The sequence below is a fragment of the Trichosurus vulpecula genome, chromosome 6, assembly GCF_011100635.1.
Source record: "Trichosurus vulpecula isolate mTriVul1 chromosome 6, mTriVul1.pri, whole genome shotgun sequence".
Classification (NCBI taxonomy): domain Eukaryota; kingdom Metazoa; phylum Chordata; class Mammalia; order Diprotodontia; family Phalangeridae; genus Trichosurus; species Trichosurus vulpecula.
The window spans coordinates 168,450,347-168,476,714 of NC_050578.1; the positions used below are offsets into that span (position 1 = coordinate 168,450,347).

The following is a 26,368-nucleotide window of genomic DNA, read 5'->3' on the forward strand; positions in this document are numbered from 1 at the left end:
ACTCATTTCCTATCATTCTGAACCTTTCCTTCTATCTTTTGGCGCTGAGACTTGGTACCTTCCTAATGATACTGCATCCCTGTCTACCCTTTCCAGTACTGGTTGCACTTACACCACTGCCCAGTAGTTGTAGTGGGAAAGTCAGAACACTCCTTGCCTTCATGTCCACTTTTAGACCCTCTCTATCACTATCATTCAGTAATCTGTCCTCCTTTGATGATAATCCTCATTCATCACTCAATCTGGACATTGCATTGGTGGTAGTTATCTACTGACCCCAAGACAGTCTTCATCCTTTCTCTGTGAAGTTCAGTGCTTGGCAGTCTTTTTCAATTCTGTCAGTCAAAAACACTTATTAAGTACCTACTGTGTGCCAAGCACTGTGCTAAGTGCTGGGGATAAGAAGAAGAGCAATAAATAGTCTGCCCCACCTCCTGCCTGCATACTAGGGGACTAAAGTTACACATATTAGTGCTTTCTCAAATATCGGTTCCTAAACCTGCTAAATTCCTGTGAATTACTCCTTAGCTCCATGTCTGTTAATACACCAGAGATAGTTATAACTTTGATCTGGACATAATCATTTATCTTTCTCTTTTTGTCTGTGACTTAAGGCTCGCTAACCTTGATCTTTGTCTTTACCATGACCTCTATTCCTTTCACCCCTCATTCTTTCTGAGCCACCCTCTCTATACTGGCTATACGTTCCTCTCTTCTCCGCCTTAACCCATTGGTAAACCAATTCAGCTCTACACTATCCTCTGTTCTCTGATCCCTTATTCCTTTGTCCGATGGCCAGTCATACCTTGGCTAACCTCAACCTTGGATTACATCCACAGTCCACCTCCTTCCAGGTATTTGTGTGCTGGAGAAAATCATGAAACTGCTGATGATAGCTACTGCCAATTTCTGTTACGTAGTCTCAGCTAGGCCCTCGCTGAAGCAAGGTGTTCCTTCTGTGCCTCCCTAATAGATTCACTCTTCTGCTCACCATAGTGGCTATTCTAAACATCTTCAAGTCTCGCACTCTGCTCTCTCCCACACCTTTTTACCTGAGGATCTCATCTCATATTTGACCAAAAAAATTAGTTATTTGCTTAGAGCTCCTTTTCCCCCCTTCCTCCTCATCTCACATTACTCAAACATCTTCCCCATTATTTCTTCTTCCTCTCCTTTCTCTTAAGAAGACATAATCCTTACCAAGACAAAATCCTCTCCATTCGCCCTTGATCCCATCCCCTCTCATCTTCTGCAGTGGATGGTTCCCATTATCATCCCCACTTGGCAGTCTTCAGTCTCTTCTTATATACTGGTTCATTTCCTTCTGCCTGCAAACATGCCTCTATTTCCTCTGTCCTTAAAAGACTTGATCTGAGTATCGACCCTGGCCATTATCTTATTTCCTTTGGCTCCTTCACAGCTAAACTTCTTGAGAAAGCCGTTGACACTGACTGCTTCCTCCTCTTCTCTCGCTTCTAAGTGCAATCTGACTTCTGAACTACTGCTGTCTCCAGCATTATCAATCGCTTAATTGCCTGATCAGCTGACTTTCCCACTTATTGTTCTTGATCTTTGACAACCTTTGACACTGTCAATCCCCCCCTTCTGGATACTATCTCCTCTCTAGGTTTTCAGAACACTATTCTTTTCTGGTTTTCTTCCTATACTAGCTGTTTGATCTCTCCTCAGTTTCTTTTGCTGTATCTTTATCCAAATCACTCATTGTGAGTGGTCCCCCAAGCTCTGTCCTGTGTCCTTTTCTCCTACATTATCTTGCTTAGTAATCTGATCACCTCGCACAAAATAGTTTATCATCTCTATGCATATGATTCCCAGATCTAGATGTCTTGGTATCTCTCTTGAACTCTAGTCCCACATTATTAGCTGCCTTTTGGACATCTGGAACTAGATATTTCCCAGCATCTCAAACTAAACATGTCTGAAACAGGACTCATATCTTCTCCTCCCCCCCACCCCCCCCCCCAAAAAAAAAAAAACAAACCTCATTCCTCTTCCCAACTTTGCCAGTACTGTGGAGGAGACCACCGTCTTCTCAGTCACTGAGGCTCATACCCTCAGCATCATCCTCATCTCTTTACTTACACCCACACCATGTGTCTAATATGTTGTCAAGTCTTACCATCACTGCCTTCAAATCTCCACTCAACATATAGCTTGATGAAGGTCCTCATCACCTCTTTCCTAGGCTACTGCATTATCATTCTGTTTGGTGTCTGCCTCGGTTCTCTCTCCATTCCAATCCACTCAGCTGGGAAGGTGATTTTCCTGAAGAACAGGACTGCCCAATTACTGAGCTCCCTTTAGTGGCTCCCTGGTCCCTTCAGGATCAGGTAGAAAGTCTCTGCTTTTCAGATCATTACTTTCCTCCCCAGCCTCTGTGATCTGTTAACTGCACTGACTTGCTCTTCCTCACACATGACTGTCATCTCTGGATTTGGTGGTTTTTGTCTGTTTCTCATTTCTGGAATGCTCTGCCACCTAATGTCTCTGGCTTCCTTCAAGGCTCGGCTCAAATCCTACCTTCTTTAGGAGATCTTTCCAAGTCCTGTCAACTGTTTATTTCTTCCTTCGGTTATTACAGGGAGGACTAGTGCCTCAGGTGGGAACCTTTTTCAGTGCTCTAATCCACTTTTGGTGTCCATTTGTCACCCAGCTCTCACCTATAGACACACCCTGGCTGGTAAAGCCATCTCAGCAGACAGCAAAATTGGGTTGAGGGTAGCTCCCCATTGGTGAAGTTCTTCAAGTGGTGGCTCAGTTGCCACCTATTAAGGATGCAGTAGATGTGTTCTCTGTTCAGCTTCATGTTGGATAAGATGACCTGGGGTCTTTGCCAAGTCTGATGTTCTAGGATTCTTTTTTACTGTGAAAAATTGAAATGATGCCAAAAGAATTATGATAGTCATACCATATAAAACCTATCTTTTTGGCATCATTTTTTTTTGTATTGCACCCCAGTTGGTGCTGTTTTGCCTACTTTGACATTTTGACATGGTTTTACTTTTACTTGGGGAGTCTTAAACAGGCATCCCTTGTTAAATCATGGGTGGGCCCTAGAACTTCATTTTGATTTTTCAGAAGAATTCCAAATTATCAGCCACATGAAAAAAAAACTCCAAATCACAATTAGAGAAATGCCAGTTAAAGCTACTCTGAAGTTTCATCTCACGCTCATCAGATTGGCAAAGTTGACCAAAAAAAAGGACAATGACATATGCTGAATAGGCTGTTGGGTAATAGGATAAATTAAGGCACCATTGGTGAAGCCGTGAACTAACCCAGTCATTCTGGAAAGCAATTTGTAACTATCCTGAAAATGTTATTAAACTGTGTGTGCCCTTTGATATAGTAATACCACTACTAGGTGTGTAAAGAGCCAAAGAAATAAGGAAAAGGACCTATGGGTACAAAACGTATCCGTTCTTATGGTGAAAATGGGGAATGGCAGAACATGTGGCTTTATATGAATGTGGTGGAATAATACTGTTGTTCTGTAAGAAATGATGAAGGGGATAATTTTAGAGAAACCAAGGAATTGGTATATGAACTGTTACAGAATGGAGTGAACAAAATCAGGAAAACAATTTCTATAATGACAATAACATTATAAAGACAATCCACTTTGAAAGATTTAAAAATTCTTACCAATGCAGTGACCAGCACAATTCAGGATAACATATGCTACCCACCTTCTGACAGAGAAGGGATTAATTAAGGGGGCAGGTTGAGACTTTTTTCAATCTGGCCAACATGGGAATTTGTTTTTGCTTAACTATGCCTGTTTGTTACAAAGATTTTGTTTCTCTTTTTTGGTGAAGGGAGGGCTAGAGAGGTGGGAAGGAGAGAGAGTGGACTTTTTGTAAATTGAAAAAAACAACTCTACATTTAAAATATTATAGGCTAATCAGTGCATTTATTAAAAGTGACTTGAAGGGGCAGCTAGGTAGAACAGTGGGTCTGGAGCACTAGCCCGGGAGTCAGGTGGACCTCAGACCCTTACTGATTGTATGACCCTGGGCAAGTCACTTAACCTCTTTTGCCCTCCTTCTTCCCTCTCAAAAAAGTAACTTGGAAAACTTCAAAAAACTGCCTTTGGGCTGTTGTGCCTTGAAGTCACAAAGAAAATTTGGGACTCATAGTTTTTTTTCTCTATGCTTATTCCATACAGGTTAAGGCAGCCTTTACACGAGGCTACAATAAAGAGGTGCATCTCACACCGTATTCACTTCAAGTAATAAAGACATCTAAACATAGTGGAGGACCATCGCTGAGTTCAGACTACAGTGACGAACTAAATGAAGATGAATCCCAGTCTGATGAGAAGGACCAAGATGGTGTTGAAGCTGATGCTATGATCAAGGTATTTTAATTTTTGATTCAAGTATTACATGTTATAAAACCTGTGATTTCTTTGGTGTGGGATCCTCCTGGTGAAGAACTTATCTACCAATGCAGATTAGGATTGCCTGGGGTACTAAGAGGTACCTTTTATCACACAGAGATAGGGCTTGAACCCAGGTCTTGACTTTTGGGTCAGCCCTCTCTGTAATCATTACAAAACACTGCCTTTCATCCTGTAATATGCAGCCTCCTCTCCCAGTAGATAGATAGATGGAGCACAATGCCCTAAGTGCTTGGAGTTACAAATATCTATGGCAGAAGAGTAGCATTCTCGTCTTGGTGGTTCTTTCTTCTCTTTTCCTGTTAGGCAAAGGAATATTTTTTGGGTCTTTTGCTCCTTTTTAGTGCCTTTATGAGAGGCCTTGTGCCTTGCATGTTGCAAAGGCTACTCTGACCAGGGCCTAGGAAGGGATAGCAGGGCCTCTACCACTTGAGTCATGAGGGGGGGTGCTCTACACCTTGCAAATTTTATTTAGAATTTTAAATAACTTCTTACATACTTTTGTAATCTTTGTATGTACTGCTTCCTTTTCCCCCATTTGAACCTCAACAGAAAAAAAAAACTCTAGACAAATAAAACCCCCACCATTAACATGCATAATCTAGTAAAGCAAATCCCCCGTTGGCTATGCTCCCAAATGAAAGTAATGATTAAAGGACTGGAAAGGGAGTTGCCCATGTTCATGCAGATAGCAGGAGTCTGGGGGTGGGGTTTAACCCGAGCTTCCTTGATTCCAAGTCCAGCATACCTTATGCTGATCACCCCTTCATTCTGCCTCTGCCTTCAGGACCCCCCATTCTGAAATGACTTGCTAATCACACCCTCCCTACATAGGCTTTCCTTCTCCCTCATTGGCAAACATCATTTTCACCCTCCCAGTCTGCTACCTTGCTCTGGCCTTCCGTCCTATTCCTGAACCAGCTCAAGTACACCTGTACTGTTCTGTCCTTCATTCCTTTAGTCTTCTATCCTTTCACTGTTGATGTTATTGGCATTTCTACAATTAAGTCAAATAATGGGCATGGGCCAGGGGCATCCTTGATTGGGAAAGCTTCTAGAAATTGTACTTTACAAATAGTGATGGTTCTTGCCTTTAGATATAGATGCAGATGGGTAATGAGGCAGCTAGGTGGCACAGTGGAGAGAATATTAGACTTAAGAGCCAGGAAGACCTGAGTTCAAATCCTGCTGCAGGCACTTGTTAGCTCTGTGACCGTGGACAAGTCACTTAATCTCCCTCATCCTCACTTTCCTCAACTATAAAATGAGGATGAGATGACTAACATTTACCTCTCCCACTTGTGGGGATCGTATGATATAGCAGATGTAATATGCTTTACAGACCTTCAAGCTCTACATAAATGCTACCTATATGCTTCTGATCCCATTAAAGAAGGGGGACCATTCACATCTATGCTTCTGAGGATTTTTAACATAAATGAACAAGGGCCTTTTTTGCTTCTATTAAAATAGTTGTGTGGATTCTGTTGTTATAGGATTATGCTAATTTTTTTCTTAATATTGCACCATCCATGAATCCAACTTGGTCACAGTGAATTATATTTTGGAGTATACTTGCCTGGCTTTAAAATTTTTACCTTTTCATAACTTCCTGGAAAATAGATCAGATTTGATTTACCCTGATGATAAGCTTGATTTACAAATTATAAATTGACTCTTTTAAGTCTGCTGTGGTAATGCCTATGTACATGTTTTTGTTTTTGTTTTTCGGCAGAAAAGGACAAAATCTTCAAAGCCTTCAAAACCAGAAAAAGATACAGAGAACAAAAAAGCAAAGGGGAAAAATTCAAAGAAAACCTAAATAAATAGAGTTATCCCCACATTGACAACCACTCTGTAGTAAGTGGTGATGGTTGGAGCTTCTGGACAAAGCCTTGCATTGATCAGAACTGTGGTGTGACAGTAATTTTGCTGTGTGGTGGTCCATCTCATTATTTAGAGAACTGTGGCACAACTCAAAGGGTTTAACCAGTTGGCTAAAAAATGCTCCTCTTATAGAGGGTGGTTTGACTGCTTGTTCTTCCACTTTTCAGTGGCAACGTAATTACATCATTGTGCTTCAAAGCTACCATGTAAAATTCTTACGAAATGCAGGCTTTGGGAGTAAGATTTTAGTAGTCAGATGTTAAGATGTCTAGGTTCATCAATAACATAGTAACTTTGGGATGGAATGTATGCTAATAGCCTTCATAGGGCCAATGTCTTTTTTTCAAACTAGTTACTATTATGTGGTGAAATTTTGTAAATAGAACATAATGAAAAAACCACTGCCCAGATGTGGGTATTTCTTTTGTATATTGCTGTATGTCACAATAATCTGCAATAAATTTACTTTTGTTTTGTTTCTTGGCTTATGGTTATATTAAGATAGCAATATTTTAGTATATATCTGATATTCTATTTTGTCTATACTTTGAAAAAAAAGTTGGAAAATAATAATGTTAGGTTACATTTATTACTGTGTGAGACATAAGTTTTATTAGAGTCTCTGCCATGAATGGAATTATGATGCTGTGTGTGTTAAGGCTTGTCAGAAAATGCCACCATTTCTTTACTGACCTTCATGAAGGTTTTGATCCTGTCTGCCTCTAGTTGCTCCCAGTTAACGCAGTGACCTTGTAAGACTGGAATGCATATTTATCATGTATGTATTTTAAGGTTATAAGTTTTTATGCACATTTATTTTTAAGACTTGTATCGTGTTAGTCACCAGTTTTAACTTTTTTATATTTTAATACAGAATTTTGATATGGTGCCTTTCCTCTCTGACCATACGCTATACATTGAAGCTGTCATCAAGATGATGTGTCTCTCTCCCTCTTCCCCTGCTCCATATACCTGTATCTCTAGTTAACCACTATGGTGACATCTTTTGAGTGAGTCTAAGGAATAGGACTTAATTCTTTTGGCCCTCTGGTAATGAAGAGCCTTGTCTTTATCTTTCACCCTGTTAAAGTAGCATATTATTCTTTCATAGTAAGAGTACTAGTCTCTCTACTGACTGATGATAATTTTTCCATGACTTAGTAGGTGCCTGTTAAGTTGCTATGGTTGAAATTCTTCATTTTGCAGCCAACCTGGTGATATAAGTCTCAGACCTAGGCTCATACTCAGATGATAGACATCATCAGGCCCTTATTCAGCTTTCCTAGCTCAAGTAGAACTTCCCCAGAGCTTGTTCTCCATTGCACTGGTCTAACCTTTGAAAACAAGGTTATCTCCGTGCCACTATGAGCCACAGGAGCATACTGTATTAATATCACTGCTGCAAGCAGGTTTGTATCTCAGGTGACTTGTTCAATTATGTGTTATAAAATGATTCAGCAATATGAGTCATTTATTTATGATTACTGGTGTTTCAAATCAGGGTTAGTAAGTCTACTAAGCACTGCCTTGTTAGAAGCTTATTACAAACTTATGACACAAATGTAATGTGTAAGGCATGGTAATGCTTATGTATATTTGGTTTTATTTTCCCACAGAAAGGAAAATCTTCAGCCTTCAAACTCAGGAAAAAAATATGGAGAACAAAAAACCATAAAGGTTAAAAAAAACAACCTAAATTGAATTGTACCTTATTGCTAACTACTCTTTAATCACTGTACTGATGATTTATACTTCTTAAACCTGATGATGTGCCTCCCCTTAGAGGTTAGAAAATAAAAACAGATAAATTTCAAATACCAGTGACCAATATAATTTTAAAATCTATATTTCAAGATATAAAAGTATCAAAATTTAAATGTGTACAGAATCACAATATAGGAGACAAAATTGAGGAAAAGTACACCAAGGATAATAAAGAAAATAGGAGAAATGTGAGAAGGGACCTTGAGATGTCGTCTTTGTTACTGTTTCCAGGAAAGATTGTCCACAAAGCCCCTTGAGAGACATTTCAATTACCCTGGGAATATATGATCTAGCTTCTAATATCTGTTATATCTGAATCTTTAAACTTTCCACCACATAAGTGTGATGGAGAGAATAAAGCAAATGCAAATATTTGATAGGAAATAAAGCTAAACACTTAACAACCATAATATTATTTATACTTCCATTTCTTTCATCTCAGTTGGAGAGGGACTGTGGTCCTGTTCTGGTCACTCAGTGCAATAAACTGAAGCACAATCCATGTGGAATAGCCATTCTACCAGCTGCATCTTTTGTATCCAAGAAAGGGCCAGGTAATATAGGTGGGAAGTAATAAAGGTACAAAGAATTGGTAAAAAGAGAGGGAAGTATTGATAGTAGTGAGTAGGAGAGGTCTGAAACAGCTGCTTTTAAGAGCTGTTAATTGAATTCTTAAGTGAATTACTGAAGCAGACTATACAACTATTATTTCTGTTAAGGAAGCCAGACATTTCTTAGGATAACTGCTTCTTGAATAAGGAGACTTCAAGAAAGTGTGATCTTCTTTTCATTAAAGAATAATAAAAACAATAGTTTGAATATTACAAATTCATAACTTGTAATAATTTAATTTGGGCTGGATCTGGTTCCTCTAAATTACTTATGAATAAAATATTACTAAACAAGTTAATATAAAAAAAGTTTGCAGGATTTGGGGGAGGACAGATGAGCATGAATCTCCCTCTCCCTCACTTGCTGACAAAAAATGGTCGTCTGGTTTCTCTTTGCAGACCTCCAGTTATGGGAACTTAAGAAATGCAGGACCAAAGAAAGTAACACAATCAGGAAAAAGTTGACATGTATATAATTTTTGCAGCTGAATGAGACAAAACAAGCATATTCCTAACTTGATTCAGTGCCACCTAATACATGTGGGATGTTGAGTGTTTAGTTCAGGGAGTTGTAACCTTTTTATGTGTGTCAGACCCCTTTGGCTGACTGGGAAGCCATGAACCCCTTGTCAGAATGTTTTTAAATTCATAAAATAAAATATATAGACTTATAAAAGAAACCAATTATACAGCAATACAATTCACAAGACGTAATAAAGAAAAAAGTCCATGGTTCCCATGTTTAAGAACCTTTGGTTTAGTTTCTATGTTACTTGCTGATAGAAATATCAGCTATACTGTATTCTTTAGCAGTTACTGAACCTTTAAGAATAGCATCATTTTCAGGGGTTCTGGGAAGCTACCAGCCTTAAGGAATGCTTGCTACGTACAAGCCATTTAATTCAATCAAGTTGTGTCTTTTAAGTACCTACTATGTGCAAAGTACTGGGGACAGATAAAAAGAAAATGAAAGCCACTGCCCTTGAAAGAGCTTACATTCTACAGACTTTTTTGATTTTTTAATAAACATACCATAAAGTCATTATCTTAAATAATCACTAAATAATTTGAGGTTGTAAACGGTTTTAAGGTTGCTTTCATTCAGAATATTTTACCACTCTTCAGGGCCAATCTACAAATCACAAAAGTCCATTTCAACTCAACAAGCACTTCAGACCCTACGATGTGGAGGGGACCATGCCAGGCACCTGCATTATCTCAGTCTTTCAGAATACTTGTTTTTCTTCGAGGCTTAGCTTGGGCACCGCTAACATGACCTGTTCTTTAACTATCTCAGTTAGTGCTCCCTTCTCAAGGTACGTTATAGCTCCTTGAGGGCTGGGAGCATGTTTGGTCTTCCTATCCTACACTGCTTAGCACGGTGTCTTGCACTCGGTAGGTACTTAATCGGTGCTTACTGAATTGAATTCATGATCATGAGAGGCAGCATGATACGGTGCTGAACTTACTACAGAGTCTGGAGAGATGTGGGTTCAAGTCCCACCTCTGACACTTGTGAGTTGTGTGGCCATAGGGTCATCACTTAACTTTTGGGCCTTGGTGCCCTCAATTGTAAAATGGGAAAATATGTAGTGCTTACCTTATCAGGATCAAATGGAAATGTTATAAGTATTAAAGTGCTCCACAAATGTCAGGTTTGTTATTTTTGCTTAAGCACAGTGCTTTTGCGTATATAGTAGGGGCTTAATAAACAATTGTTGAATTAAATTGAAAAAAAATGAGACTAATTTTCTTGGATGGTTCATAAACTGACAAATGGCAATTCAAAATAAAGAATTCCAAAAATGTTTTGAATAATGGCATCACTACTAAAGAGGATAGTCTCTCAAGAAGACCATTTTGAAGGACAGTCCTCACTGTGAAAGTTGTTGAAAAAAATCTGTCATTACTATATAGTCATCATACATCTTCCACTTGAATACTCTTCAGACTTCTCCCATTGTAAGTATTTCTCTGTTACTTAGGGCTGTGTGTACTTGACGACTAATTGGGCCATTTTAGTACCTGAAAATTAAAAAAGCAAATTGTGCTATATTAAATGGATTAACTTTAACTTGTATTTTAAAAAATTATTAGGAAGTTTAAAATATAAATTGAATATCGGATAAAAATGAATATTGGAAAGGAAAACAGGGGAACCTTTTAATAAGTCAAAATTTTTATCATAAAATCTTACAATTGTGTCAATTTAAATAGTTAAAAAAGTCTGTTATGTTACCTGAACAACTTTAATTGAAAATGATTTACAAGTCATAATTTTATCGACACTGAGATTAGGCCTCATGTGTTGCATTTTGGATGCATCCACTGCTCATGATATAAAGAAAGTAACATCTGCCTTTCATATGGCTCTTGTGAAATGCCTTCTATTAAAATAAGTATTTGGTGTTCGTGCTCTAAATTATGGCCCTGAAAGCTTAGAAAGGAGAACTAGTACTGTAGCATTTACCTGGATGTATTCATTGCTCCACTTCTCCTCTGGTGTATGGTGCAAAATCTGTTATTTTTTGAAGCTGATCACTGGTTAGCCTTTCTGAACACATAGGACATGTGTTTTCTGTAGTTAGCATGCTGAATGGAGGGAAATCAGGGTAAATTAGATCTGGAGCATTTTTGGATCTTTTACACGGGTGTGAAAATAACTCAAGGTTTATGTAACTTTTGGCATCCATTCAGTTTTTCATCATTTACTTACCGAAATAGTATCATCATGCTTATTATATTTTATAAGCACAACTCTTCTTTTAAAAATATTCTCAAAATTCGTAGAAGATGGGGGTCTTGGGGAAAGTAAATATAAGCAGTAGCTTCTACCTATCCATTCACACCCCCAAGATTGCTGAGGTAATTTGCTTTTAAGTGAATCAAAGAGCAACATGATTTTTACTTACCTTTTAAATTCGGAGTATAAAGCAGGAAAGTCACAATGTGGACATATAGTCCAGTCATCTTTTAACATATGTCGACCCTGGATCCAGTACAATTAAGAAAGAAATTAGCATTTCTTAAAATTATGGGTTTGGGTTGGTTTTTTTTTTAGTATTCACTATTTAGCATTACTAAAAGCAAGACTATTCACATTACTGCCATCTATAAGAAATGCCCTTACAGTGTTTCACAGAGCTGATTCTATGTAGTCAATTAGAAGAGGCAACAAATTACCAAATAAGTAGCACTGAAAGGACTAAAACAGGTTATATGTTTGTATAGACTAGGTTTTGTTTTGTTTTTGGGGGGGCGGGGTTTGCAGGCAGGTACAAAAAGACAGGAATTCTTAACTGAGCTTATACAATACTTATGGTGCTCTAATGATTTAAAAATAATTTGGTATTTTAAGCATATCTAAATAGTCTTAATATAGCATATTATCAATATTTATTAAAAATAGAATGGCCAAGGCACTACGGGTTAAATAGGAATGCTATAGAAAATACAGAAGTTAATAAAAAGGATTATTTCATAGGCAAAGAGAAATTGTTAACATTTAAGAACATTCAAATAGTTCATAAATACAAAGAATGTAATATTTTTAATGAGGCTTACAGTGGCAATGCAATATGGGATATTATTTTTGCATCCAGGGCAGAGTAGTTCAGACTCAGGGAGCAGGAATTCACAAAATGGACATGGTGTTGAAACCTCTTCTATTTCTGATGTGTCAGGTCTCCTGTGAGGAGGAATCATACATCATTTACAAAGACATGCCCCTATTTATTCTGAAATTAGAACAGAAAAATCAAGGCATTGATATGCACATAACCTCAGCTTTGAGATCAGAGATATTGCAGCTGAGAATTACGCACCATTTCTGTTTATTTTTCTCATACAAAATAAATAACATTTCATAGGTTTTTTTTTTTAGGACATTGGATAATAGTGGGCTACTTAGTAAGAATATACCACATGTGCCTCTGAGGCTATTCATTTATAAATTACGAGGGTCTGGAAATTGCCCATTCTGAGAATGGCTCGCTAATCAGACAATAAAGTTTCTGTGATTCATTTCTTTCCACTTATTAATGATCCTGCTAAATTTTAAAACCACAAATCAAATAATGTACACCACTCACCTCACCATTGCTTCAATTTTCTTTTTATATTTCATATCTATTTTATTGCGATACTCGGGTCTCATCAACATAGCAGCAAAACTGAAAGCAGAGTTTTTCAGGCCTGCTCTGTGACACTCTATCACTGTAGAAGTCAAGATAGGTACAATATCTATAACACAAATAGCACAGAAAAATAGGAATGTAATTAACAATATAAAAACAGGCCAGAACAAAGCCTTTCTAAATGTAGGGAAAGACTAATTCTGTCTTAGGCACATGACACACATTTATAAAAGTGATAAACATTCTCACAACGGATAATGGTCAAAAGAAATGAATAATTCTTAAGATACATAAATTGTTCATAATCACATGAATCTCACACAAACCAATCAGTAGCTAGAAGGGACACCCTATTGATACTCTTAGCCTAAACCCCCTCATTTTATAGAGACACTAAGGTAGAGCTGTTTAAGTCAGGGGTGGGAAACCTGCAGTCTAGAGGCGGCATGTAGCCCTCTAGGTCCTCAAGTGCAGCCTTTTGAATCCAAACTTTGATTTTTTCTGGGAAGTTTGGATTCAAAAGGGTGTACTTGAAGACCTAGAGGGTCACATGTGGCCTTGAGGTCACAGGTGCACCCCTGGCTAAGTTCACACAAGTAGGCCAAAACTTCTAATAATCAAAGAAATACAAATTAAAATAACTCTAAGGTTACACTTAGATGCAATTCAGTGCTGGCAGGGCTTTAGGAAAACACACTATCAAGTTACTGGTGGAGCTCTGAATTAGTATGGTACGTTGGAGAGCAATCTGGCAATATAAAATCAGAATTACAAAACTAGCTATACCTTTTGATCCCTCAATTCTACTACTAGAATGTTATTAAGAGGAGGAAAAAAACCTACTGATACTCATAACTGCTTTATTTGTAACAGTAAATTATTTCTTTTAAATTAAAGGTGTCAAAGAAGTGCCTGCAAAACTCCTCTAAGTGCAGCTGAACCAGATTAAGATATACTAGGGAAATATTTAACAAAAATACAACAGAACATACATAATGTTAATATGTGGTTTTCAAAGTCAATACATGCATTCCATTCTTATTTTTGGTTTAGTGGTCCTATTTCTATTTGAGTTCGACATTCTTGTAAAATTTTTAGTTCTTGGTGAATTCTAGGAGTGTGTGTGCGTGTGTGTGTGTGTACACACACACACAGTTTTTAAAAAAATCAGAAATGTGTAAATTTTTATTAATTGGGCAATTTTTAATTATGCAAAGTTCCTTTTAATATAATCAAATACATTTATTTTAGTTCCATCAGTTTTTTCCTTTTTTCTCCATAGACAGAATTTTTCTTCCAACTTGTGTATATATACAGAATTTGGCAAATGGCTGAATAAACTGGTATATTCATATAATGGTATGATATGCCCTAAAAATAACGAATACAAAGAAATATAGAAAGACATTAGTGATGCAGAATGAAGAATTAGAAAAGTATATTCACTAGCTACAGTTATATTCAAAAAGACTGACAGAAACCAAATTTAAGTACACAAATGGGGAAGAGATCACAAGTGTTTCCAGATCAAATGCATTTTGTTGAAGCTTATTCTTCTTTTCTTTTTTAAAAAATATTTTATTATTTATTTAATACTTTTAGTTTTCAGCATTGATTGTGAGTTACAAGTTTTCTCCCCATTTCTACCCTCCCCCCCACTCCAAGATGGCATATATTCGGATTGCCCCGTTCCCCAGTCAGCCCTCCTCTCTGTCACCCCACTCCCAGCATCATCCCCTTTTCCTTGATTTTTTTGTAGGGCAAGATAGATTTCTATGCCCCATTACTTGTATATCTTATTTCCCAGTTGCATGCAAAAACAATTTTTTTTGAACATCTGCTTTTAAAACTTTGAGTTCCAAATTCTTTCCCCTCTTCCCTCCCCACACACCCTCCCTAAGAAGGCATGCAATTCAACATAGGTCACACGTGTATCATTATGTAAAACCCTTCCATAATACTCTTGTTGTGAAACACTAACTATATTTTGTTCCCTCCTATCCTGTTCCCTCCTATCCTGTCCCCCTTTATTCAGTTTTCTCCCTTGACCCTGTCCTTTTTCAAAAGTGTTTGCTTTTGATTACCTACTCCCCCTATCTGCCTGTTTCAACAATCCGGCTAGTAGTTGCTGTGGGGGTGTAAGATCCACCAACAGCCAGCACCCAGAAAGCTGCCAACAGCACAGGTTCTTTTGATCTGCTTAACTAAGGAAAGCAAGGTTAAAGGGGTTGACAAGCTTACTTTAATTCGGCATATAAATATCATTCACTTAGTTCAGGGGAAAAGACCAGCACACTGAACTTCAGAGCAAAGTACAAACAAATTACAAACATCAACAGACAGACCCAATACAATTCATAGTTACCAACATCTAGGTTCAGTCTGGGAGCTCGTAACAAGGGCTGGTCCAGAGTCATGCACCACTACGGCTGTGGGTAGGAGCCCCAAAGAAGAGAAGTCCAACCCCTGGTTTTATATCTTTTTCAGCATCAAGGGTGAGTCACACATGCGACTCACCCATGTGACCTAGAATCATCACAATGAGGCCACTTAAACCCAAGTGGTCTAAAAGCCTCTGCTGTCAGACAGGTAAACTAGGCCCTCCCTGGAGTTTGCCCCACCTTGGGCCCCACCTCAGTTGCCAATCCACACCCACATAGGTTCCACACCTAAGCCACACCTCTTCACCACAGCAGTGGTGGCGCATGACTCTGGGCCAGCCCTTGTTCTGAACCCCCTGGGCTGAACCTAGATGTTGGTAACTGTGAATTGTATTGGGTCTGTCTGTTTGTAATTTGTTAAAGGGCTCTCACTGGTGATGGTGCTGATGCAGAGACTCCAGGCAGCTGTAGCTAAGGAACCCTCCAGCTCGTAAACCTGGATGCTGAGACTTTGTTGAACTCTGGTAACTATGTATTGGGATTTGAATCAGACAAGGTCTGTCTGTTGATGTTTGTAATTTGTTTGCAATTTGCTTTGAAGTTCAGTGTGCTGGTCTCTTCCCCTAAACTAAGTGAATGATATTTGTATGCTGAATCAAAGTAAGCTTGTCAAACCCCTTCACCTTGCTTTCCTTAGTTAAGCAGATCAAAAGAACCTGTGCTGTTGGCAGCTTTCTGGGTGCTGGTTGTGGGTGGATCTTACAACCCCAAAGAAGCTGCTAGCCGGATTGTTGAAACACTGCCCTCCCCTCTATCATCTCCACTTTTTTATCCCTTTCCCCCTTCTTTCTTGTGGGGTAAGATACCCAATTGAGTGTGTATGTTATTCCCTCCTCCAGTCAAATCTGATGAGAGCAAGATTCACTCATTCCCCCTCACCTGCCCCCTCTTCCCTTCCAACAGAACTGTTTTTTCTTGCCACTTTTATGTGAGATAGTTTAACCCATTCTATTCCTCCCTTTCTCCCTCTCTCAATATATTCCTCTTTCATCCCTTAATTTGATTTTATTTTTTCTGATATCATCCCTTCATATTCAACTCACCCTGTGCCCTCTATGTATATGTGTGTGTGTGTATATACACACACATACACACACACACATATTCCCTTCAGCTACCCTAATATTGAGGTCTCATGAATTACACACATCATCTTTCCATGTAGGGATGTAAACAAAACAGTTCAACTTTAGTAAGTCCCTTATGATTTCTCTTTCCTGTTTACCTTTTGATGCTTCTCTTGATTCCTGTGTTTGAAAGTCAAATTTTCTATTCAGCTCTGGTCTTTTCACTGAGAAAGCTTGAAAGTCCTCTATTTTATTGAAAATCCATATTTTGCCTTGGAGCATGATACTCAGTTTTGCTGGGTAGGTGATTTTTGGTTTTAATCCTACCTCCTTTGACCTCCGGAATATTATATTCCAAGCCCTTCGATCTCTTAATGTAGAAGCTGCTAGATCTTGGGTTATTCTGATTGTGTTTCCACAATACTCCAATTGTTTCTTTCTGGCTGCTTGCAGCATTTTCTCCTTGATCTGGGATCTCTGGAATTTGGCAACAATATTCCTAGGAGTTTTCTTTTTGGGATCTTTTTCAGGAGGTGATTGGTGGATTCTTTCAATTTCTATTTTACCCTCTGGTTCTAGAATATCAGGGCAGTTTTCCTTGATAATTTCTTGAAAGATGATATCTAGGCTCTATTTTTTTGATCCTGGCTTTCAGGTAGTCCAATAATTTTCAAATTATCTCTCCTGGATCTATTTTCCAGGTAAGTGGTTTTTCCAATGAAATATTTCACATTGTCTTCCACTTGCTCCAATCTGATTTTCAAGGTGGTATTTTCTTCAGTGGTGTTTTGGACCTCCTTTTCCATTTGGCTAATTCTACCTTTCAAGGCATTCTTCTCACTGGCTTTTTGGAGCTCTTTTGCCATTTGAGTTAGTCTATTTTTAAGGTGGTGTTTTCTTCAGTATTTTTTGGGTCTCCTTTAGCAAGTCTTTGAGTTGTTTTTCATGGTTTTCTCACATCACTCTCATTTCTCTTCCCAATTTTTCCTCTACTTCTCTAACTTGCTCTTCCAGATCCTTTTTGAGCTCTTCCATGGCCTGAGACCAGTTCATGTTTTTCTTGGAGGCTTTTGATGTAGGCTCTTTGACTTTGTTGACTTCTTTAGGCTGTATGTTTTGGTCTTCTTTGTCACCAAAGAAAGATTCCAAAGTCTGAGTCTGAATCTGAGTCCTGTTCATGTTCCCAGCCAACTACTTGACCCCTGAGCTTTTTGTCAGGGTATGACTGCTTGTAGAGTAGAGAGTACTTTGTCCCAAGCTTTAGGGGCTGCGCTGTTGTTTTCAGAGCTACTTCTACACAGCAAGCTCTGCCACACCAGCTCTCCTCCTCCCCCAAGAACCACCAACCAGGATTTCAGCCCAGATCCAGCAGGCCAAAACAGGCTTTGTACTCCTGCTCTGATCCGTGGCTTAATTCCTCCCACCTGGTGGGCCTGGGGCCAGAAGCAACTGCAGCTGTAGGTCTGGAAGCAGGCTCAGAGCTGTACCACCTCCACTGCCCCCGGGGCGGCGGCCAACTGCGAACTCCTTTGACTCTGTCTCAGCAGCTTTTCCCACTAACCTGCTCTGTTGTCTTTGGCATTTGTGGGTTGAGAAGTCTGGTAACTGCCACAGCTCAATGATTCAGGGCCCTACCACCTGTTCTGCCCGGCTCCCAGTGTGGTTGGTCCGGGCATGGCCCACACTGGACTCTGCTCTGCTCCTCTCCCAGTTTTGTGCGATAGACCCTTTCCAGGAACCATCCAGGCTGTCCTGGGCTGGAGCCCTGCTTCCCTCTGCTATTTCGTGGGTTCTGCAGCTCTAAAATTTGTTCAGAGCCATTTTACAGGTGTTTGGAGGGACCTGTGGGAGAGCTTAAGGAAGTCCCTGCTTTCCAGCCGCCATCTTGCGAAGCTTATTTTTCCAAAACCAAAATGCAAACCATTTGGAGTTTATGATGTAATTTGGAATTTCATTTCTCATTCTATTTGACTGTCAGCATTTCCTGAGATTATCATCTAATAAAAGTTATTTTGAAAAGTTAAACATGTCAGCATGATTTATCCCCAAAATGATTTCATCTATTAGAACTAATCCAATTTTACAGACTATGACAAATCATGGTGAAGTTAAAGGCTTTTTATAAGGGAATGGTGGAGGTTGTCAACCATCCTGTTCTTTAATCATAACATGTTTCCCCTAAGATTAGGTGAAGTAGGTGTATGTGATGACTGGAGATGAGAAAATGGCACTGGAGGAATATACTAATGACATGCCATCTTTTTCTGTTCCCTTTTATCTCTGTTCCTGAATTCCTCTGACATCAAGACCATGCCCTCTCTACTGCTAGACTCATCCTGGACCTGCCTTCTCATTCTGGCACAGCCTACCACCACCATAGCCCACTGACTGTGGAACAGTCCTCTGCAAGGCCTACTCTCCTCCTATTTGTAAGTTCCTTTCTGTAGAAGGGCCAAGGCTGGTCTCCTTTCATTCTCCTCCATGACCAGTTTCTAAATTTTTCGGAGCTTCAAAACCAAGCCCCCCTGAATACTTTTACCTCCTCCATTCCCCAAGCCTCCTTTCAGTAACCTTTTGTAGGCTATCTTCCCTGTTAGAAACATTAAGAAAGCTCCTTGAGAGCAGAGATCATTCCTCTTGCTTGTATTCATATCCTGGGCTTATTACAGTGCCAGGCCCAGTGTTCAATGACACTACTTTCCTTCCTTTCCCTCCCTCCCTTCCTCCCTTCCTTCTTGCCTTCCTGTTGCATGTATATCTAAAACATTTTTTTTAGAAGGATCCAATTTCTGTATTTCTTTTTCACTTGAGTATATGTAGTTTTGATCTATTATGCTATTTTTAAAAAAACCAAACAAACAAGTTCAAATCACAGTACAGTCCTAATGCCGCCTAAGTATAACAGCAACAAAAACATGCACTTGAAAACAGATCTTTTGATGGAGCTGTCAAGTATATTTTGATTAGGTTTATCACAGATTATTTTTATAAGTGAGAAAGGAGCACTTCGTAGATAGTACTTACGTGATGGGAATTTGCTGATGTTGTTGGCCACACGAATAAGCATTCGTGCTCCCTTCATGTGATCTCCACTTCTAACATGAATCTGAAAGAAATTATATGTCTTACTCTACAGTAAACATCCAAAAAAAAATATATATATATCTTCATACTCCTCTGGATGAATGCACATGTGTAAGCACATGAATTTTTTTAAAGCTCTTTTTCTTCTGTTTCTACAAAAATAACTACTAGAATTCTATAGTAATTTCCATTATCCACAAGATAATAAGCCACTATTCCCTAGGAAAACCAAAAAAGTTATTTAATGATAGTAGCAGTAATACCTTACATTGGTATAAGAGTTTTCAGAGTGAATTAATTTCCACTGTTCTCAAAGGAACCTTACTGCGACCCTGAGTATTAGGCAGGATGGGTATTATGGGTGTAAACTTAATGCAAGGAGGTAGATTTGATGTTACTGTTATCACTATGACTTGCTGAGTTTTGATTCAACTGGAATATAGTGACAGAAGGGTATGCCTACTTCAAAGGAATAGATGTGCCAAAAGGGACAATAGGATAACACTATATCAAAAAGGTATGACTTCTGTGAAAAAATCCATGTTGGGATTTCACATATGGATAAAAAGTACTGGCATAAGAAACAGGAGTGATAATGTAGCTGGAGCATAATATAGACCACCTACCCAGAAAGAGGAAATAGACAATGAGTTCTGGAAGCGGAGGGAGGATTTAGTTATGGTAATGGATTTTAACTATTTAGCCATTTATTGGAACTTTCTACTAGAATGGGAACAGCAGATAAATCGTTTACTTGCTAGATGAACTACATCCCAGGGTTCTTTAAGAACTTGGGGATATCATTGTTAAGCCACTATTAGTGATCTCTGAGAAACTGTGTAGAATGGGAAAGGTGCAACAGAAATAGAGATGGGAAACAGCTCAGCTTTTAAAAAGGTGAATGAGATGGAACCTTCAAACTATAGGGCAGGGAGCTTAAATTCTTGGCAAAATATGAGAACGCATTATTAAAAAAGATGGTTTGTGAACACTTAGAAAGGAAAGCTGTGACCACTACAAATTAGCATAAGCTCATCATGAACTTATTATTCCAGGGGCAGAGTCAAGATCAGACAAAGCAAAAGCAAAAACTATCCTAAAATGAAAAGAGATAAATAGAAACTACATTTTGCCAAAAGGTACCATCGACAGTGGATTAATATCAATATTAAACCAAATGTCATAGCATTGAAATTTTGAAAGGAAAGGATAAATGAATTACAAGAAATAGATGGCAAAACTATAATAGTGGGAGGACCTCAATTTAGACCTAGATGAATTAACCAAAAAAATAAATAACAAAGAAGTTAAAGCCTCGAATAGAATTTTAGAAAACATAGATATGATAGATCTCTGGAGAGTACTGGATGGTAATAGAAATAAGTATACCTATTTCTCAGCTGTGCAGGGTACCTTCATAACTAATTATGTATTAGGTAGGGTGTGAAAACCTCACAAAAATGCAGAAAAGCAGAAATATTAAATGCATCTTTTTACCAACAATAATATAATAAAAATTACATTCAACAAAGGGTCTTTGAAACAAAGATTAAAAATTAATTGGAAACTAAATAATAATCCTATAGAATGTAGGGGACAAAGAGGGACTCATAAAAACAACCAATAATTTCATTAAAGATAATGACAACAATGAGACCACATTAAAAAAAATTTGTGGCATGCAATTAAACCAGCACTGAGGGGAAAATGTATATCCCTACACTTATAAATAAGAGAGAAAGAACAGATCAATGGATTGGACATGGAATTTAAAAAGCTGGAAAACTAAGAAATTAAGAACCACCAATTAAACAGCCAAGCAAAAATCCTGAAAATCAGAGATTAATAAAATTGAAAGTAAAAAAAAAACCTGTTGAATTAATAAATAAAACTAAGAGCTGTTTAAAAAAACCCAAATAAAATGATAAGCCACTAGGGAATTAAAATCTTTTTCTCAATTACATATAAAAACAATTTTTAACATTCATTGTAATAAATTTTGGGTTCCAGACTCTCTCCCTCATTCCTTCCTTTCTCTCTCCTTGAGAAGGCGAGCAATTAGTGAGTTTGATTTTAAAAAAGAAAGAAAGCCAAATTACCAATAGCTAGGGATGAGGGAAGAATTCATGATCAAATGAGACAGGTTCATAGGAGGTAAAATGGACAACTTTGATTACATAAAATTAAAAATATTTTACTTAAATGGATAATTTTGATTACACAAAATTTAAAAGGTTATTTTTTTTCATAAAGCAATGTGGCAAAAATTAGAAGAAAAGCAGGAAACTGAGGTAAAAAATCCTTGCAATAAGTTTCTCTGATAAAGGTTTCATTTCTAAGATATCCATCTATCTGTCACGGAACTGAATCAAATGTAAAGAATAAGAGCTCTCAGAGCTCTTCCCTAATTGATAAGTTGTCAAAGTACATACATAGTTTGCAGAGAAAGAAATCCAAGCTATTAATAGCCATATAAAAAAATGCTCTAAATTGCCAATAGAGAAATGCAAATTAGAACAACTCTTGAAGTGCCCCATGACACCCATGGTATTGGCTAAGACAATTAAAAAAATAAAATGATAAAAGCTAGAGGGACCGTGGGAAAACAAACAGACTAATGCATTGTTGACCGAAGTGTGAACTGGTCCAGCCATTCTGGAGACAATTTGGAACTATGCCCAACGAGCTATTAAAGTGGGCATACACTTTGACCCAGCAATACTGCCATTAGGTCTATACACACTAAAGAGATCAAAGAAATCAATGAATGAATGAACATTTACTGTGTTTTATGGGCTAAGCACTAGGGATACAAAAAGAGGCAAAAGACAGTCCCTGCCCTCAAGGAAATGGACAATCTAATAAAGGAGACAGCATACAAGCAAATATATACGAAGCAAGCTAAATACAGGATAAACTGGAAGTAATTTACAGAGGGAAGGCTCCAGTAAAAGATGGGATTTTAGTTGGCCCTTAAAGGCTGGGAGGTCAGTAGCTGGAATGTAGGATGGAGAGCATTCTAGGCATGGAAGACAGCCAAAGAAAATGCTCAAGGCCAAGGGACATCTTGTTTGTGTAACAGTCAGGAGGCCAGTGTTACTGCATTGAAGAGTATGTATGGGGCGTGAGATTGTAAGAAGGCGAGATAGGTATAAGGGGCTAGAATACGAAGGGCTTTAAATGTCAAATAGAGCATTCTGTATTTGATCCTGGAGGCAATAGGAAGCCACTGGAGTTTATTGACTATTGGGGTGAAATGATAAGGGCTGCAACTTTAGGAAAATTACTTTGGCGGTTCAGCGGAGAATGGTTTGTAGTAGAGATAGATTTGAAGCAGGCCGAGCCACTGGCAGGCTACTGCGATAGTCCAGGCATGAGGGGAGGAGGGCCTGCATTCCAGTGGTGGCAGTGTCAGAGGAGAAAAAGGGGCGTATTTGAGAGATGATGCAAATGTGAAATTGACAAGCCTTGGTAACAGCCTGGATATGGGGGTGAGAGACAGTGAGGAATCCAGGATGAGGCCTAGGTAGTGAGCCTGAGGGACTGGGAGGGTGGTGTTGTTTTCCTCTATAGTAATAAGGAAGGTAGGAAGGCGGCGGGTGTTTAAAGGGAAAGATAAAGTTTTGTTTTGGACTGCAAACTTAACACGAATTGACAATGTGAAACAGGAGCTCTGCTTGGGTCAGATCCCTTATGGAAGCTGGTGTTCAGCTGTGGGCATGTTCTAGAAAGAATATTGACAAAATGGGGTGATTCACTGGAGGCCAACCTGGGAAAGAATGGGTTTTCTATCACTGGAAAACTTGAAGGGGAACTTGAATGACCACCTGCTAAGCATGTTTTAGAGGTAATTTTTGGTAAGGTATGGATTGGACTAGATTCTATATTAATTCAACAAGTAGATGATGTCTGAGGTCCCTTCAAATTGAGATTTTTATTATCTTATTATTCTATGCCATGGATGAGGAAGCTAAATGTCTTAGATCCTAATTGACTTGTCCAAGATCACATAGCTAGTTAGTGAGTCTAGAACCTAGCCATCGTGAGTGATTGCAGTCTGCTTTCCACTAAATTATCCTTAATCATTGGTGGGAAATGAGTGATTGTTCAAAAATACAGTCTTAAGTATTCATCCTATCCAAGACACTTATGTATTACCTTCACTAATACATAGCTGTGCAGAATCATAAGATTGGTAGCCATCTCAGAAGGAATTTTGATTTTCTGGGTTTTTAATTCTGCATACATACTGAAGAGAACATCATGTGCATTTCGATAGTTTCCTTGAAAAAAAAAAGGTGAGAATTTAAGACAACAAATTTATAAAGAACGGAATCTAAAAATTTTGGGGAAGCAGGTATTTCTTCATTTTACAAATGAATGAATTATTTATATGCTCTCATTATGCTGTTTTAGGTGACAATCAAATAAACATGTTATAGTCTTTACCTCTTAGGAGGTAAAAACCTATGCACCCCATGTATTAGGTGGCACTGAATCAAGTAAGGAATAACTTCAGAGGGAGGAAAAGTAGTATAAAGCAGTCTTTGTTGGAGGATATACAAAATGAAGACTAGGTAGTGAGGCCTTTAGTGTGCTGATTCCTGTGTACAGGGAATTCTACATCTTAGAGCTTATCTAATTTGAATCCACAAGAGGGCAAAGGAAAATAAATGGAAATAATTGGCTTCTTCCCCTCGGTGGTCTGGGTTCTGCCCTTTGGGACCAAGCAGAACAAGCCTAAGTCCTCTTATCCTATAAACATCCTTTTAATGTCTTCTATTCTCCAGGCTAGAGATGGCCAGTTCATTTAAGCAATCCGTGAATGGTTTCATCATCTTGGTTGCCCTCTCCTGAAATGTGGGGCCTGGAATTGAACACAACACTCCAGAAAAATTCTGACCTGAGTGGACTCAGCCTTTCTTACACATATGCCCAAGTTTCTTCCCTCAGGTTCCAAAGAAGGGGGTGTACAATTCAGTCTTAGGTTGTTATTTCTCTAGGAAAGGCAAATTCTTTCTGGAAAATTCCAAGTTAATTACTTCATAACCACAGGAAAGTTCTCTTGGCATGCTCTGAGCTAGTTCTAATTTCTCCCATTCCAGTCATACTAGTCTTCCTGATATTCTTCTCACATGGTTCCATCTACCATCTTTGTGCTTTTGCACAGTCTCCGCTCCCCTCCCCACTCCTGGAATTCACTCTCCTTGTCTGTACCTTTTAGAATCCATAGCTCCCTTCAAAGCTCCCTTCAAGCATCATCTCCTACATCAGGCTTTTCTTCTATCCCAGATGCTAGTACCTTCCTTGCAACTCAACTTTGTATTTTGAATATACTAATGTTGTTTCCTCTGACAGAATATAAACAACTTTTTTTTTTCTGGAAACTGAGTCTCCCTAGCTTACCCTGGCTGGAAGTTCAGGGGCGACTCATGGGCTCAATCCCAGTACTGTTTGGCAAGGGAGTTTTGATCTACCCAATTTCTGATATGGGCTGGTTCAGGCAACCTGGTGGTTCCTGGCTCCCAAGGCCTCACTATAATGATACTGAACTTAGTGTGGACACTCAGATCAGCCAACCCACCGAAGCTCAGAACTCTCAAGCTTAAGAGGTCCATCAGTTTCAGCCTACCTGGTATCAGGGATTACAGGTATGAGCTACTATGCCTGGCAGAATAAGCTTATTGAGGGCAAAGACTATTTAATTTTTGATTTTGTGTCCTCAGTCCCTAGCAAAATGCCTGGCACATAGAAGGCCCTTAATAAATGCTTGCTTGATTGTTTGGCATCAAATTAGAGTCTGTGATGCTCAGCTTAAAAGTATAGCCTCAGCTCAGCTTTTTTTTTATCCCATGTTTGTTGCAAACACTCATCTCACATATACAGTCTCCAAGCCATACTTCCTGTTTGGACTGGTGGGCAAGGGGGTCAGTCACTTGGGGAGATATCCCACTAAGGCTGGATATAAGCTCCTTTCTGGTAGGCCAGCCTTAAATTTTAAGGTTTTCCAGAAGTTATTTGAAGTCACCACCAAGATGTGTCCCCTGTCATCTTTGGAGAGACATTTTATATTCTATTCACCTATCCAGGGAAAGTCTAAGTCAAAATACAGCAAAATTAAGTAGATAAAGAGAGAACAGCTCAAAGACTTGGGCTTAACTATCCTCTTTATTACTTTGGTGACCTCGGAAAAGTCACCTCACTACTCTGTGCTCTGGTTTCTTCTGAAAAACAAGGGGGTTTATCTAGCTGACCCCTACCTTCTTTTCCACGTCTAAATCTTATGACCAGAGGGCAGGATCACTGTCCATTCAATAGCCATTTCTGGCATGAGTCCAAGACACTAACTCAGCAGGCTGGCCATCCAGCAGCATGTCACAGGCTGCATTTTTCAACACTATTAAGGCTAGTTAGAACAGTCTCTTTCACATCGTTGTGTTTTTCACAGAAGAGGTTTCCTGCCCTAAGGGTCCCACATTCCCTACAGTCACTGAAGACAATATGTGGGAGGGGTGAAGTGGGAGAGTGTTGAAGGGGTTGATGTAGCTGCGTTAGAAACAACTCCCAAATTGACTTTAGTGGAAGCAGGATACCACCCATCTTCTTACCCTCTGATTAGCTGATCACTAACAGCTTGGATTCAAATCAAAACCCCTTGTGGGTTATTCCAGTTCCCTCTGCATTGGAGATCAATTGAGCTAGACCAGAAATAGGTTCCTAGCTGGTCTTCCTCTGATCCCTTCTCTGTCTCCCATAGCTGCCATATTGATATTCCTAAAACATGGATTTCACTATTTTCCCTCCTCCCTGGAGCAGTTTTCTATCATCTCTAGGAAAAATACAATCTTCTCAGCCTGGCATTTAAAGCCTTCCAAATGTGTTTCTTGCCTGTCTTTCTAGTCTTATTTCAAATTACTCCTCTTCACCCACTGTGATAATTATAAACTTTATATTG

The 26,368-nt window shown here is 38.8% G+C and overlaps 2 protein-coding genes across 2 annotated transcripts in view; one reads left to right on the forward strand and one right to left on the reverse strand.

The window, feature by feature from the left end:
- Positions 1-6,788, forward strand: part of RFC1 (replication factor C subunit 1) — a 101,127-nt gene extending 94,339 nt beyond the window's left edge. Inside the window, exons 24-25 of the mRNA XM_036762332.1 lie at positions 4,190-4,381; positions 6,159-6,788. Of these exons, the coding sequence (XP_036618227.1) occupies positions 4,190-4,381; positions 6,159-6,245 (279 nt within the window). The 3' untranslated portion in view covers positions 6,246-6,788. The remainder of the gene's footprint in view (positions 1-4,189; positions 4,382-6,158) is intronic.
- A 1,352-nt stretch (positions 6,789-8,140) lies between these two features.
- The window catches only part of WDR19 (WD repeat domain 19), an 87,839-nt gene continuing 69,611 nt past the window's right edge, over positions 8,141-26,368 (reverse strand). Inside the window, exons 30-36 of the mRNA XM_036762333.1 lie at positions 23,572-23,696; positions 19,354-19,435; positions 12,777-12,927; positions 12,250-12,373; positions 11,598-11,674; positions 11,156-11,277; positions 8,141-10,710 (exon numbers count right to left, since the gene is read on the reverse strand). Coding sequence (XP_036618228.1) covers positions 11,166-11,277; positions 11,598-11,674; positions 12,250-12,373; positions 12,777-12,927; positions 19,354-19,435; positions 23,572-23,696 — 671 coding nt within the window. The 3' untranslated portion in view covers positions 8,141-10,710; positions 11,156-11,165. The remainder of the gene's footprint in view (positions 10,711-11,155; positions 11,278-11,597; positions 11,675-12,249; positions 12,374-12,776; positions 12,928-19,353; positions 19,436-23,571; positions 23,697-26,368) is intronic.